The sequence below is a fragment of the Prionailurus bengalensis genome, chromosome C2 (genome assembly GCF_016509475.1).
Source record: "Prionailurus bengalensis isolate Pbe53 chromosome C2, Fcat_Pben_1.1_paternal_pri, whole genome shotgun sequence".
NCBI lineage: Eukaryota > Metazoa > Chordata > Mammalia > Carnivora > Felidae > Prionailurus > Prionailurus bengalensis.
The window spans coordinates 13,404,611-13,419,824 of record NC_057350.1 but is presented as its reverse complement, the minus strand read 5'-3'; the positions used below and the strand labels follow the sequence as shown (position 1 = coordinate 13,419,824).

General features: G+C 38.6%; 1 protein-coding gene across 4 annotated transcripts in view; it reads right to left on the bottom strand.

Annotated features, from left to right (window-relative positions):
* SCAF4 (SR-related CTD associated factor 4) overlaps window positions 1–15,214 on the bottom strand; it is a 64,805-nt gene that overhangs the window by 7,599 nt on the left and 41,992 nt on the right. For 2 of the 4 annotated variants that reach the window (XM_043593746.1, XM_043593747.1), the window contains exons 16-19: window positions 14,270–14,427; window positions 12,415–12,580; window positions 12,241–12,327; window positions 11,895–12,086 (exon numbers count right to left, since the gene is read on the bottom strand). In XM_043593746.1, coding sequence (XP_043449681.1) covers window positions 11,895–12,086; window positions 12,241–12,327; window positions 12,415–12,580; window positions 14,270–14,427 — 603 coding nt within the window. The remainder of the gene's footprint in view (window positions 1–11,894; window positions 12,087–12,240; window positions 12,328–12,414; window positions 12,581–14,269; window positions 14,428–15,214) is intronic. The other 2 variants (XM_043593748.1, XM_043593749.1) reach the window with 1 other exon arrangement.

The following is a 15,214-nucleotide window of genomic DNA, read 5'->3' as shown; positions in this document are numbered from 1 at the left end:
ATACCGTATTTCAGATTGAATAAATCCAATGGCAAACATTCCTATTGTTTAGTAAACTTTTACTGAGTGCATACCATACAGTGGGACAGCAAAAGCCCCTAAGATATGTCCTTGCTCTCACTTTTAAAAGGAATCAGTACTGGGGCGCCTGGATGGCTCAGTTGAGCATCCAACTCTTGATTTCGTCTCAGGTCACGATCTCACGGTTCGTGAGTTCAAGCCCCGAGTTGGACTCTGTTGTGACAATGTGGAGCCTGCTTGGATTCTCTCTCTAACCCATCCCCACTCACTAGCTCTCTCAAAATAAGCAAAGATTTTTTTTAAAAGTTAAAATAAAAGGAATCCGTCCCAACATTTACAGACTATACCTCAAAACAACATAAAATGTATGTACCCCATTACTGCCCTTTAAACAAAGAAATCCTGCACAGATGCACTTAAACAAATTGAACTTTACTTTCCCCCCAGTCCTTAAGGAGTAAAATGACCACTGAGGTGGGATTAGGCCTTTTTCAGAGATTTGAGTACTTGTTTATAGGGTTAAGAGACCAATGCCAAATTTTTAAGTAACACTAGAAAAATGTGGAAGAGGTTCAAAGCATCTTATTGTTGTTAAAGAATTAAGTTCAGATGAACCTTTAAGAGGAAACGATGACTCTTACAGGACAATGGAAAGGTCCTGTTTCTTGATTTACCCAGGAAGACTGGCTTCCTCAGCTACCAATCTGACAGTGGCCAAAGGATGTACGGCTACTTCACCCTTGTGCCAATCAGACAAAATGGGCAATCATTCTCCATAAAATATAAACCTGTCTCTAGGAAGGCAGCTCTTAAGTCCTTCATAACATGCATCTGAGAGTGCACGAACATCGATTTGATAGGGTTAACATTTACAGTCATATATTTAAACTACCTACAAAGCAGTATTTTTATACAGCAAAATTATTGCCTAATTTGATTCTGTATGTATGGATATTTGTATTTGCCTAATACTATACAAATCCCTTCCCTCATATGTAAATAAGTGGATTTCTTTTTAATCCTTCATGAACCAACATTTACAGATTCCCCTGACAGAATATCCAACCCCATAGTCCTAAACGTGGGCTTTCAGGCCACAAAAGTGATAAAAGTGTGGATTACAATTTTTTTTTCTTTAGTGGACAAGTATTGCTTTAATAAGTTATATTTAACTAAAAATATACCAGGTGGCATAAAGCCCTAGATAGGCATGCTAGCTGAATTTCATTTTTAATTAGGAAAGCAGACGTTATGCATATTCAATGGACTGTATAGTGAGTTACCCAGGTCTAAAGGGCATTCAAACCAATTATTCATTTTATCTGGAAGTATGACATGCAATGTCACTGCCAAGTTTTCTAGAGTTGCAAGTTAAAAAGAATTCACACATATTGAACATCTGAACTTTATTAACTCATTTCATGTGCTGGAGATAAAACAAGGCCCTCTCCTTTAAACAGGACATAGCCTAAGTAGAAAGAAACTGCTGGAAGAGATGGCACGAGCTAGTATTGGTGACAGAGGTGGAAGTGATTAAGCTGATGGGCATGAGTCTCAGTGCAAGTCCTAGAGCGTTTGAACAGGGTCTTGAAAGAAAGGGCGGAAAGACATCACTGGTCAAGAGAACTGCAACAGAATGTCTTTTGCCAAGAGAGAAACAAATACAGAAGATGAGGTTGGTTACGGAAGTAGCAGGAAAGAATTTGTGTAAATACAAATTACTATCAATTAAAGAAAAAAAGAGGTTCATAAGGCTGAGCAGGCAGGCCAGGGCAATTCAGAGGTGTTACATGCCACAAGAAGAAACCTGGGACTTACCAAGAAATTTTTTGCAGGGATGATCCCGTGTTCATTTTTGAAAGACCTTTCTAGCAAGCAGTGTACAGGAAAGGAAGGGAAAGACACTGGAGAGCAGGTGGACTCTCACTCTCAGAATCTAGGGTACAGAAATGAGAGACTGAACAGAAACAGAGGTGACAGAGAGGAGGAACACAGCTCTCTGCTCTGAATAAGTGGATGGAAGCATCAATACAATGCAGGAATTTAAGAAAAGAAGCTATTTTGGGAGACAGATGACAAATTTCATTCCCTCCACCCCCCCCCCCCAAAATTTCTGAAAGTTAGAGGGGCCTGGCTTAGATCTGGTGGAAATGTGAAGAAACTGGCATGTATACCTAGAGTTCACAAGAGTCACAGTGTTACCCACAGCACAGGCAAGAAAAAGGGAATTCAGACCTGGGAAACACCACCTTAGAGACTCTGAGATTCCTAACACAGTAAGATTTTAATGCAGAAAAAGGTGACAGCCGCAAATATCTGTATTCAAATTTGAGGACGAATGAGAAATACACTGGACTTTAACTCAAAATAACTAAGACTTAACTGTGGATATTCCAATGATGAGCCCCAAACCAGTCATTTCACCATTAAAAAACAAAAGTAAAGATTAAAGGGGAGGTGACTGCTATCTAGAGCAAAGACGTTCAGAATTGTGTGAAATAAAGAACAAGTGTGTTAAAAGGCTGAAGGGGCAGTGAGGGGGCGGGGGGTGACTGGGATCATGGTTGGAGTCCAATGTGGACCTTGAAATCTCAGGGGAACATAAATAAGGGATGCAAATAGGATCTTTCTGCCAAGTACCAGTGCGTGGGGACAGGGAGACACACAAAGGCTTCAACTAAATACTGTGGGTGTGACCAACTGCCTCAGTCATAGTTGGACGCTCTTCAAGAGGATATAGGGGCACCTGGGTGGCTCAGTCGGCTAAGCATCCCAACTCTTTGTTTCAGCTCACATCTCATGATTGGTTGAGTTCGAGCCCCATGGTGGGCTCTGTGTTGGCAGCGCAGAGCCTGTTTGGGATTCTCTCTCCCTCTGCCCCTCCTGCATGTTTTCTTTCAAAATAATAAACAAACTTTAAAAAAAAAAAAAAAGAGGATGTAAAGTGGAATCTTTTAAGGAGAGCAAGGACTTGCTAGGTGAAAAGGGGAGGGAAGAGAGGAGGAGGAGAAAAGGTGGACGGGACACCTAAATACCTCTTCTACAATCTTGTCCTCCAATCTACCAAAGCCGCTGCCTCTAGGAAGTCCTGCACCTTTCCTTACCAACGTGTTCTCAACTGCAAGCACCCTAACTCTCCAAACTCCTTCCTAGAATCATTTTTGATCCCGTGAGAGTCAGGCCCCCACAGTATCCTTCAATGTCTTTACTTTCCTCCTTACCTGCCTCAGAGTCCACGGTTCCCCCTCACCACAGTTGTCTGGTAAAACCTCAATGGTTTTGAATGCAACTCTTCTACCCAATCTGTACACAGACAGGGCTGGGGGTCACCCCACCCCCAACACATCGACTGGCCTCATTTTAAGTTTATAACCTCAACCACAAGTGCTTTCTTAATTCTGGTTAGTGATCCTAATTTTCGTAGGCAGCTCACATTCTCATTTCCCTAGACGTCTACTTCATGTGCTCATGTTTCTCCTCAATCCTGTCTACCCTTAGGGGGTTTTAGAACAAATCCAGGGAGATAAAATTTACGTAGTTTATAATTTACCCATATAAAGTGCCTAATTCAATGGGTTATAGTGTCTTTAGAGTTGGGCAACCATCACAATCTTTAGGATATTTTCATTACCTCAAAAAACCAAGTTCTGTATCACCCTCCATTTCCCTGTGATCGCCCCATGCCTCCCTCCAGGCAACCACATACCCTGGTTTCTGTGTCTCTACATCTGCCTATGCTGTACGTTTCATATGGATGGAGTCATACAATATGTGATGCTCTATGACTGGCTTCTTTCACTTAGTGTATGTTTTCAAGGTTCATCCATGTTGCAGCGTGTACAAGTGCTTCCGTTTTTTAAATTACCAAGTACTATTCCATCATAGGGATATACCGCAATTTTATTTATCCTGTCTGGTTTACCATGAAAAAAAAAAAAAAAAGGATTTTGGAAAAAAGACTTTTTCATTCACTTACCCACCACCCCACCTACCAATTTACCTGTACCTGTATCCATATGACTCCTTCTGTCTGAGAACAGCTATGCTCCAAGAATTAAGTCCTTTATTCAAACCCTGAACCGATGCCCTCTTACCTACATAAGGGTTATCAGCTTAGCCAACACCTCTTCTTTCCTGCAGCAAAAATTTCCCCTCTGATTTTCCAGTAATAAAGATGCTATAGTTTCACCCATCTTTTAGAAATAAAAACAAAAACTCCCTTACCTTGCCATCTCTTTCCAACTTTCACCTCATTTTGCTGTTCCTCTATATAACAAATCTCCTCAAAGAAATGCCCAAAATCACTGTATCCATTTCCTCACCTTCCATTCTCTCCTGCCCCTGTGTAACTGGGCTTTTGGATCCATTATTCTGAGGAAATCACATTTCTAAGGTTACCCAAGAGCCTTCATTCTGCTAAACCCAGGCAGCAAGTTCCAGTGCTCTCCCTAAGCCACCTATGTGACTGATAGTTGATCCCTCCCCCTCCTTCCTAGGAACTCTTATTTGGCTGCCAGAAAAGCCCCTCTACTTTAGCTGTGCCTTTCAGTATCCTCTGCTGAACAGAACAGTGGTTAAAACCACAGGTGTCGGAGCAATGCTGGCTTAAATTCTGACTTCACCACTTGTAGCTGTTCACCTGGGCAGGCTACTCAGCTTTGTGCTTCAGCCTCCCCATCTAGAAAACGGGGGTAACTGTACTTACCTCTTAGGGCTGTTAACGCTCAAATGACTCACACATACAAACTCTTCGCCAGAGTTCCTGGCATCTGGAACTATGTCTGTCTTAGTTCTCAGTATTGTATTCTCAATGGCTAAGTTGCTGAAGTTTTCCTAGGCTCATCCCTCTCACTGTATTTACATTCCCTTCTTAAGTAATCACTGGCTCCTGTGGCTTTGCTGATCGTTTGTGGAGGATATCTGGAATTATATCTCAACTGTATTCAAGTTGTTTACTTATCATCTGCACCTGAATTTCAAAGTTAAAATAGCCAACCTTTTAACTCGATATCCCCTCTGCAGATCCAGTCCTCCTTGACATTTGCCCATCTCAGAAATGGAGATTACATCCTATCAACTGCTCACATCAAATACTGAGCTCAATCTTGACTCCTTTCTCTCATATCCCACACTTAAGTAGTCAGGCAATTAGGAAGGCCCTATCTTTAAAATAAATTCGACGTCCAACCACTACATTTCCTCCACTGCGCCACCCCAATGCAAGCAGTTAGCCTGCACCTCTTCTACTGCGACAGCATCTGAACTAGGTCCTCTTTCCACTCTTAACCAACTCCTAAAGTCTGGTGTCTACGTAATAGCCATTACCCTTTAAAAAGTATACATAAGACTGAAACTACAACATTCCCCACTGCACTCTCAACCTGGCCCTTGACAACCTTCTCTAAACTCATAGCCTGCAACTCTTTTCTTTGTTCATCCTGCTCCAGCCACACTGGCACCCTGTGGTCCCTCAAACAAGCCAAGTTCACTCCCAATTCAGGCCTCCTTTTGTTCTTCTACCTCAACTATCTTTTCTCTGTATTTCCATGGCTTTCCCCCATCATTTCTCTCCATATTACCGCCTTAGATGCCCTCCTGGGCCATACATATACCATTTAAAATAGAACATCCCATGTGACACTCCTCCAATTCCCTAAGTGTTCTCTGCTTTACTCTTCATCATAGGATTATCTCCATGTGAAGTTATTAGTTTATTATCTAAGTCCCTACTAGAATATAAGCTCTAGGAAGACAGGCTTTGTCTTGTTCATTCAGGTATCTCTAGTACCCAGAAGGATACCTGGCACACAGTGGCTACTGAATAAAATACACGAAGAATGTATGAATGGCAGTGGCAGAAGTGATGACCAAATTCTTCAAGGAGAAAATATCTCTCAGGCTGCAAGAGCAGAGGCTAGAAGGTCCAGGTCTCTCCCCCAGGGCGGTGGCTTTCCATTGTTAACCTACAAAGATCTGAAATTTATTTTGAGAAATTCTGCAATTTTCTTTAACTACCTCCTTTTCTGTTTCTAGTTGGCAGTTTGACATTTTTTGATCTGATCCAAATAAAATGTCACTGTGGCATTTGCATGAGCCTAAAATGAAATCCCACACAAGGAAAAAAATTTACCAACCACTCTTATCTCTCCCACCAATGCCCTAAGATCCCTAAGCATGCATATATATGTGTGTGTGTATATATATGCATATAATGTATATATATATATGCATATAATTTTTAAAAACCATTGTTTTTCTTCATCCGAGACATTCAGAAAATTGCAGTAACAGTGCAACCCATACATGTATTTCCTTTGCCTAGATTTCATTGTTTATTAACATTTGGAGCATAACTATTTTGAGAAGGCTCCCAGGCAATTCTTGCAGTAGGCACTATGTTGGGAGCCGAAGAGAACAAGGGTAAGGAGCTAGTTTTCAAAGAATGAGAAAACACATTTTAGATAGTATTATACATTAAGATTACACCAAAAAAATTGGTGCTTAGGATGTTAATGAGAAATCTTTAACAGAAATTTGAGTTTTCAATAATATATAATGCAAATATATGGGAGAGGTGTATCTATTTTTAGCAGAGGGGTACATTATGTTTTGCTGAAATCCAACACACGAAAACCAGAATTTCAGATAAAGAGAAATCAGAGACAGATTATTTCAAAATGACTCCTTGGCTTTTTGCAAAATTATGCACAATAGGTTTTGTCTGGTCAACTTCCCTACAGTTCATTTGTAGTGACTTTTTAGAATTTGCATACCAATTGCTATGTTACTGTAACTGGCAAAATGGAACAGCTCTAAGTTAAGAGTTGCATTATTTGAGTCAAGAAGTTTCGAAAAAACAATTAACCTATCACTGAATGAGATTTTCGACAGGGAATGTTACTTTCAATGTTAGCTGGAAAAAATCTTACCTGAAATTGTTCACAGCCCCATCTTTGTCTACCAAAATCAATCTAGAGCCCAGAGTGCCTGCCCCTCCCACCTTCCTCAAGCCCAAAGTGATGTATGTCGGAGAGATTTAAATTTAAGACAGACTCGAGGCTGGAGTTCTATAGCCCAGGAAGCACAGAGGGACATGGAGACAACGTGATAAGCAGTTTTCAAGTTTCTGTATAAGACCTTCCCTGTAGGTTTCATCTGAAGTACCTCACCTTCTGAGAAAATATAGGGTATTCGTCCATAAATTTAAATCCAAGGCAAGTATCTGTTGTGGATTAATAGTTATTAATTACCCACTGTATCCACTGAACAATGTTATATACTATATTGAAGGTACTGTGATGACTATTTGGGAACCATTTCTACTATATAACACTAGTGGAATAATTACCAGTGTAATATTTAGAGTACCAATTTGAGTATTTTAGAGCTTTTTGAAAGAACACCTTATAGGATAAATAAAGTCAACAGATTTGGGGGGGGGTACCAAAACAAATACCTAGCAGGCCCCTCTAGACTATAATTTAAAATAACCAAACATTATAGCAAAGTTCACAATAAGAAAAAATACTAACATGTAGAAGTTGTATTAAAAGTTAGGTATTATCATTAAAAAACCACTTTCCAAAGGATTTTCTTCAGGTTTTCTTTGAATGTTATTCACACTAGATTGGTGCTCTAATGTTCTAATTTAAATGTTGTTAAAAGTACTAACTATAAAAAAAAAAAGTCAAAATTCTGGCAGAGAAATCCAAGCTAAGTGAAATCACCACAAATCAAGTATCAATTTTAAAGTAATTATAGAACGTGATGGTAAAACTATTCACCTTCTAGGCAGTTGTAAGGATCATAACTATTACAATAAAGCAAACATGTCTGTTTGATAATTCCAAACCAATTCTGTGCACATAATTTCTTGAAGTGTCCAAATTTGGGAACACTGACTCAAATGCCTACTGAGTTCATGCAGGGATGTGTAGAATCAAGCCTGAAGGGCATCACACCACTGTCTAACAATTCAGCCTGGAGGCCACCAATTTGTGACTTCTGCTTTAGATCTTTGGCAACAAAAAATACCAGTAAGTAGGAGGCAATCTTAGAACTACCCAATTCTTACAAATTTCACCATCATCTACAGCAGTGTGACAAAATTAGGAAGAATCTGCATATTAATAATTAATGAATACATGTATCTGACAAGAGAAAAGGTTTTAATTTTCCACAAAAGGAATGAGTCCGAGTTACCATAATTTTTCCTTGAAAAGATATTCTGGATATACTGGTAACAGAGTAGAGATATGTAACACAAACAAACATTTTTTTGTGTATTTCTTTTTTATTGTCTGGAACACCAAAGTAATAACCCAAATTTCACATTTACAATGCACTTTTTTTTTAAAATAAAAATGCTATACATATTAGAGATACACGTTATACAAAAGTTTTTGAAAAGTAAACACATACACTTATACAGTAAAGAGAATAAACTGAATTGCTATTATCATTAATATTCCTTCTCTCCTAAATGATCAACCACTGTAGACAGTTACCAACAGCTTTTATGAAACCATCACTATTCTAACTAGCTATCTTGGTGTGTGAGGGACTAAGAATGGATTTCTTTAAAATGACATGATAATGAATTATTATCGTGCATCATATAACTTCATATTTTCAGATTATCAGTTACTAAAATAATCAGAATCCCTACAACATGGAGGTTTAGTTCTCTACAAACACGGTAGCATGGGCTACCTCGGCCCAACTCCAGAAACAGGTAGTCCTCACTTCCAGACCAACACCCCACACTTGCATCTGATCACTCAGAAAATTCCTTAAGCCAAAGCATCCTTGCAGCACTCATTGCCTCCTCCCAGTATAATCAGCCTTACTACAGTTTTGGGAGATCTGTTGAACATTTGTTTGGTCCCCGCTACTTTAAAAGTATCATTATTACCATGTTTCAATAATTAAATCCAAGAACTCAGTTAAGTCTCAAGGATAGGTTCACCTCCCCTTACAAGAAAATTATCTGAATACTGTTAATAAGAATATAGGTATCATATTGTGCTAGTTCAGTGAAATACCACTATGACTGGCATATATTTTCTCAGTACAAGTGATGGAACTTTAGTATGTGTGAATTTCTGACCTGGTCTAATCTACCATGAAAAGATCTAAGGCAACTATGTCAAGATACATTTTTTCCTAAAAAGCTTGCTTCCTCTGCCAACAAACAAAACAATTTAAAACGAATCATGGCTAAAGTGATATAATTTTAGAATTTCAAAGTATAGATATTCTTCTCTAGGTATTCTAAGTATCACTTAGAACACTCCTTACCTGTAATCAGCACCCACCATTCATGAACAGCCTACCCTGTGGCAGGCTCCATGTGTCAGTTGTTTTATATACACAGGCCCAGTGAATCACCACAACACCCTGGTGTGTCATTTTTATTCCTTTTTTTTTTTTTTTTTAAACAGATGAAGAAACTGGAGTTTCATATCCCCTTCTAGGCTTAAAGGTTTCTGGTACAGCATAGCATTTCTTTTTATTATCATAAGAGAAAACATTAGAGCACCAAGAGGAAACTTGAAACCATCTTAGTTCTAATATTCTGTGAACCTGGTTAACAGCAACAACATCCCACCCTGATCAGCCATCCTTCAGTGCTGCAATACTGCATGTGATTACTGCATTCCTTCATCAAAATGATGCAACTATGATTACTCTTTTGGATAAATCCTCCTTTATTTGCCCATGCATTAAGGTCTCCTTTCTCTAAAAGGTCAAAATCTACGGGATATTCTTTTCAAGATTTCTAGTTGAAGGGACACAAAAGTCTTTCTTTCTTGACTGGAACTAAACAACTGCATTTTACTTGAAAGTACTCATTGTAACAGAAGTTTTCACTTTTATGTTATGTCACATTTTAGTCTTTCCAGATTTGGAACAGCCTTTAATTTCTAAGTTTTGTTATGAAAGTTATAGACAAAGAAGTGAAGTATAAACAGCCCTGCATTGAAAACCATCTATCTATCTACTTATTCAAGTAACAAATGTCCCTCTCTCATGGAGTTTTCATTCTAGTATGTATCTGGGAGAGGGAAGGAGGGAAAGACACACACACACAGTTATGCCAGGTAATGATAAATGCTAAGTGCTTAGCTTACTAAGTTTGCTTTTCAAGCTCACCAACTTTTGATCTGTGCTTTATTTTGTTTCACATGTTGGATACAGAGTTTAAATTATGCACTTCAGTTGTAAAATAAAGGGCAGAGCCGTCAAGACCTAAATGTTAAATCAGAAGCAGGCTACTTATTCTTTACGTTTGTTTGAAAGTAGTGGTTATTAAACTCTTAGGGATGAAGAAATCGTTCATTCAGTGAGTTTACTAAGACCAGAAAAAAAAAGCACAAATGCATGCCATTTTGTAGATACTCTCAGGTGGCCTAATATCCATGGGATGCTAGACTAGGAATTTTCACTACAAAGAGAATTTATAATCACGGGTGTTGGTGTGATGTGGAGAAAAGGGTTTGATCAGAAAAGTCTAGCCAACTCAGATTCTGTGATTCTTATGTAACCATCTTACTGCAAATATGAAAAAACAAAATGCGTAACAAAACTGATATCCAAAGACGTTAAGGTCTCCTGGATCCTAGAACAATGTTCCTCTACTACATGATTTTCATTATAGTGTAGACCCCTTAAGCAACTTCCTCATTAAACAAACTATTTTCCATCATTATGATAACTATTGCTACATTACTGGTGACAAATTTTAATCCCTAATCCTCTTTCACCATTACCCAGTCTGCGTACTAAAGGAAATAAAAATCAAGTTTATTACCGGACTAGGCTCAGTCTCAGAGAGGGCAGAAGACAGCATGCCATTTAAAAACAAATTGATTTTTATTATAAATATAGTATATGCACAAAGTAAAAATTTCCAACAGCACTGAAAGGTTTAAGTGAAAAGTAGAAGTCCTACATCACAAACTAATGTCCTATAGTCCTAATGTCCCATAGTCCTACATCTCAGAGGCAACTATGTGCTCTCTCCTAAAAAAAAAAAATCTAAGATTATGAAAGCACATATGTACATATACATATGCCTCTGAAAAATACAATGGGCTCACAGGACTAGAATGTTATAATACTAAGGATTATACCTTAGTATAATCTAACTACCCATTAGGAGAATCAAGTGTTAATTATACTTGGCAAAACCACTTCAAAATACAGGAATTTATTAATGTAATAGATTAATAACTATAACAAATGTATAAAATATAACAAGTGTATATAAAATAATCATTTATAATTCAAGCAAAGGTAAAGCCTCTTAAAGACGTAAATAATCTAAATCACACTTCCCTTGATCGTGGCAGTAAAATTGTGGGTAAAAAGTCCAACAGATAAAACTAGCAGGAGAAAACTGAGGGGTCAATGAGAAAGCATTACCCTAGGCTGTACAAATGTCATTCAGACAATAAAGCCATTTTATTACATGTACCTAAGAGAAGTTCTCTGCTAGCCAACATAGAATGCTACCACAGCCCAGGGTTTTAGAAAAATTGGTCCAGACAGGAAAAAATTCTGTTGTCAAAGAAATCCTATCTCTTTATAAAGCTGAATGTCTGGGGTTGTAACAGTCATGGACTTTGCACCAATTCCTTCTCTCAGAGATTAATCACTTTCCTATACCAAATTAAGATGTACAAATCCACACTTTTATTCAGGACAAACATGATTTCATCTTTGAGGCTGTCTCTGGGGCTACTCTTGGTAAAGACCAAGTGCACATATTTAAGAGGAAGATCTTCCTCAAAGAAATTAGCATTGTTCTTTAAAAAAACCTAACTTGGGTGGGGAAAAAAAAAAACTAATGATAAAAAAAATCAACTTACCAAGAAGTGAAACAGGCTGCGTTACAGGAGGGGTGGGCAGATTCGTGGGTGCAGCAGGTGGCACAGCAGAGCCATACATTTTCACACTGTCACCAGACTCGGCGTTTCCTCTAGCCCCAGACACCACTGTTGGAATGGGATTTCCAATAGATAAGTCTTTTGTAGTGTCTTCATTTATACCAGCGATAGTAGCTAAGGAATATAATTACATCAACATGTGAAGCTGAATAATTATCTCCCCAATCAACATTCTTTTGCCACACTCTAGACCCTGTTACTGGTCCACTCTCCCCTCCTACTCCCAACTCCAAGAGGACTAGTGAACACAAAAGAAAAACATGCTTACAGTTTGGGATGCTTATTGGTGGAGTGTGAGGAGGAGGAATGGATACTGGTGGAGTTATAGGAGGTGGGGGTCCAGGAGGAAGAAAACCTACAATAAGAAAAATAATGTCAACTTATGTTGTGCCAACTAATCTTGGGCTCTAAAAAGAATGTCTTCTTGAACAACTCACGGTACCTGGTGGCAGATGCATCGGATTAAATCCTGGGCGCAAAAATGGTGGAGGAGGAGGTGGAGGAGGAACACCAGGACCAAAACCCGGAGGAGGAATGCCCAAGGGAGGCGTGAAAGTGGGTGGCTGGAGAGCACCAACTACAGGAGGACCCGGCTGATGTGGTGGGACCTAAAGACAAAGGAAGAATAATGAAGCCACGTATCTAGCCACCCTCCCATCCATACAGTAAGTTGAGATGAAGATCTTGTTGAAAAAGATATTTCGAAATTTGTGATTATGTGAGTAAATTTATCTAGTAACAGGTGGTAATTAGTACCTACTCTAAATGACAGTCATCAAATTTCTGTTCTCTATGACAGCAAATTCACATTGCATCTCACAAGTATCTACTGGTGTTCTGACAGAATATCCTATATGTTAAAAAATGTTCCGTGGTCAGGTTAGTAAATTTGATAACTACAACTCTAAGAAAAGCTACCTGGCAATTTACAGTGATTAAAATCACAGGTCCTGGGGTAAAACTGCCTGCCCCTTTCCCATTTTTAACTAGCTTTGTGACCTTGAGTAAGCTATTTACAATCTCTAGACCTCAGTTTACTAATCTGTAAAATGAAAAAATGTCAACCTCACATAGTAATAGGGATTAAAGAGGGAATACATGTTAAGTGCTAGTGTCTGTCACTTAATAAACACCCTACAAATGTTAGCTATTAAAAAAAAAAGTCTGAAAAATTTTAACAGATTAGTCAGGTTTCTTTAAGTGAGTGGTGATATATACATTGAATCTTATTTAGAACTTGTGCTGGAAGGGCCTGTCCAAAAGATCAAATAACGACTCTGTCAATGTAGGGAATCTATTTATAAAATGTCACCACTAAGTATGTATCAGAGCATGTAATTTTCTCCTTACACTGGGAAAATCAAGAGGCTAGGTAACCCACTTTTGTGACAGCTCAGATTTATCTGATTCAGATTTAATGTGAGAAACTGAAAAAGGTACTGAAAACAAGAAAAACCTAACAGATCGTAACACTGTGGGTCAAGGACTTAAAATTTTTACCAAACGGTTGTTCATTATTGAGCTCTTATTATGTAACAGGAAACATGCTGAGTATTTAACATTCACGATCTCATTTAATCCTCAAAACAACTCTGACCTAGGAAGAACACCGGAGCCAAAGCCAGGAAAGGGAACTTGTGCGTTTATAGATAGGAAACTGAAGCTTAGATTAGGTAGGTGATCTGCCCAATGTCACATTGCTGTGAATAAACAGTTGAGCTGAGATTCAAACTACATTCTGCAGAATCCAGTTTGTCTCCTCCTACGTCATAAATGCACTCACTGACCAGACAGCAGAGGTTTATGAATATACCTTTGTGTTAAATAGCACTCAATTTATTAAATAGCTCTCACTCATCCATTAAAAAACTTCATGATAGCACCGCCCAAACTGAAGATTAAGAGACTCTCTTTCTCTCAAAACAGCTGCTTGTTGGGTGGATATCCAAGTTCTCTCAGAACATAAACCCCCACCAAAGAATAAAGATTCAATAAAAGAAAACAAGGGGAAGCGGAATACAAGAAATGCCATCAGGTTTGCATCTCAAGTCTGAAACATTATAAAGACACTAAATAACCTAGACAGATGTAAGGCGGTATGAATTGATTTTACTGATGTTTATGAAAAAATGTGTTAGTTTATAAACAGTAGGTCTGACATACCAAAATACTATTAATATGCACATTTATGTGTTCACGTCTTTGAACACTGACCTAGACATACATCTATAAAAAGATTTAGAAAAGTTTACCTTTCAGACACTTACAAGTTTAAATAACACCCCAAATGTTCTTACCTGTGGAGGTGGCACTGTTATAGGTGCGGGCACAGGAATAGGAGGGACAGGCACTGGTAAAGGTTTAGGTATAGGTGATACTGGTTCTGTATGTGAGGTTTCTGCCCCTCCATTTTGAGCAACTTCATTTTCATGCTTCTTGGGGATTCCTTTCCAATCTATGAGTTAAAGAAATTTAACAATAAAAATTGACAATTTTTTATAACTTTAAATCTAGAATTTTTAAATGATTATATAAAAAAATCAGCAGTCTGATTTACTAAAGAAATGCTTATGCTAATCTTATATTATTTAAATGAATGAACAATAACACGCAAAAGAATGCTTATTGTGTGTCAGACACAGTTTGAAGCATTTTAAATATATATTAATCCAATGAATTATCATAACCATCTAGAAGTAGGTCCCATGATCATTCCCATTTTATAAGTGAGGAAAAGAATTTGGAAACTGAGGAAAACAAGGTCACATACTAGCAAGTGGCAGACATGGGACTCAACATACACACATCTGGCTCCAAGGTCTATGTTCTTAACCATGATGGTGTGTTGTCTGGATTAAAGATCCCCGGAGGGAGGAGCAAGACTCTCTGCACCCTGACCAGAGCCTGTGCCAAAATGTTTGGCACACAGTAGACCCCTAATACCTATTGCGTGAACGGAAACCTAGCTCTACCTGCCCTTTTTAAAAGAAGTTTATTTGAGAGAGACAGAAAGAGAGAGCAAGACAGAGAGCAAACAGGGGAGGGGCAGAAAGAGAATCTCAAGCAGGCTCTGCACTGTCATCACAGAAACCAGACTCGGGGGGCTGGAACTCACAAAAACCATAAGATCATGACCTGAGCTGAAGACAAGAGTCGGACACTTAACTGACTGTGCCACCCAGGAGTTCCAACCTAGCTCTCCCCTTAAGTGAAGGCATCACGCACCGTGGGGAAAGAAGTCA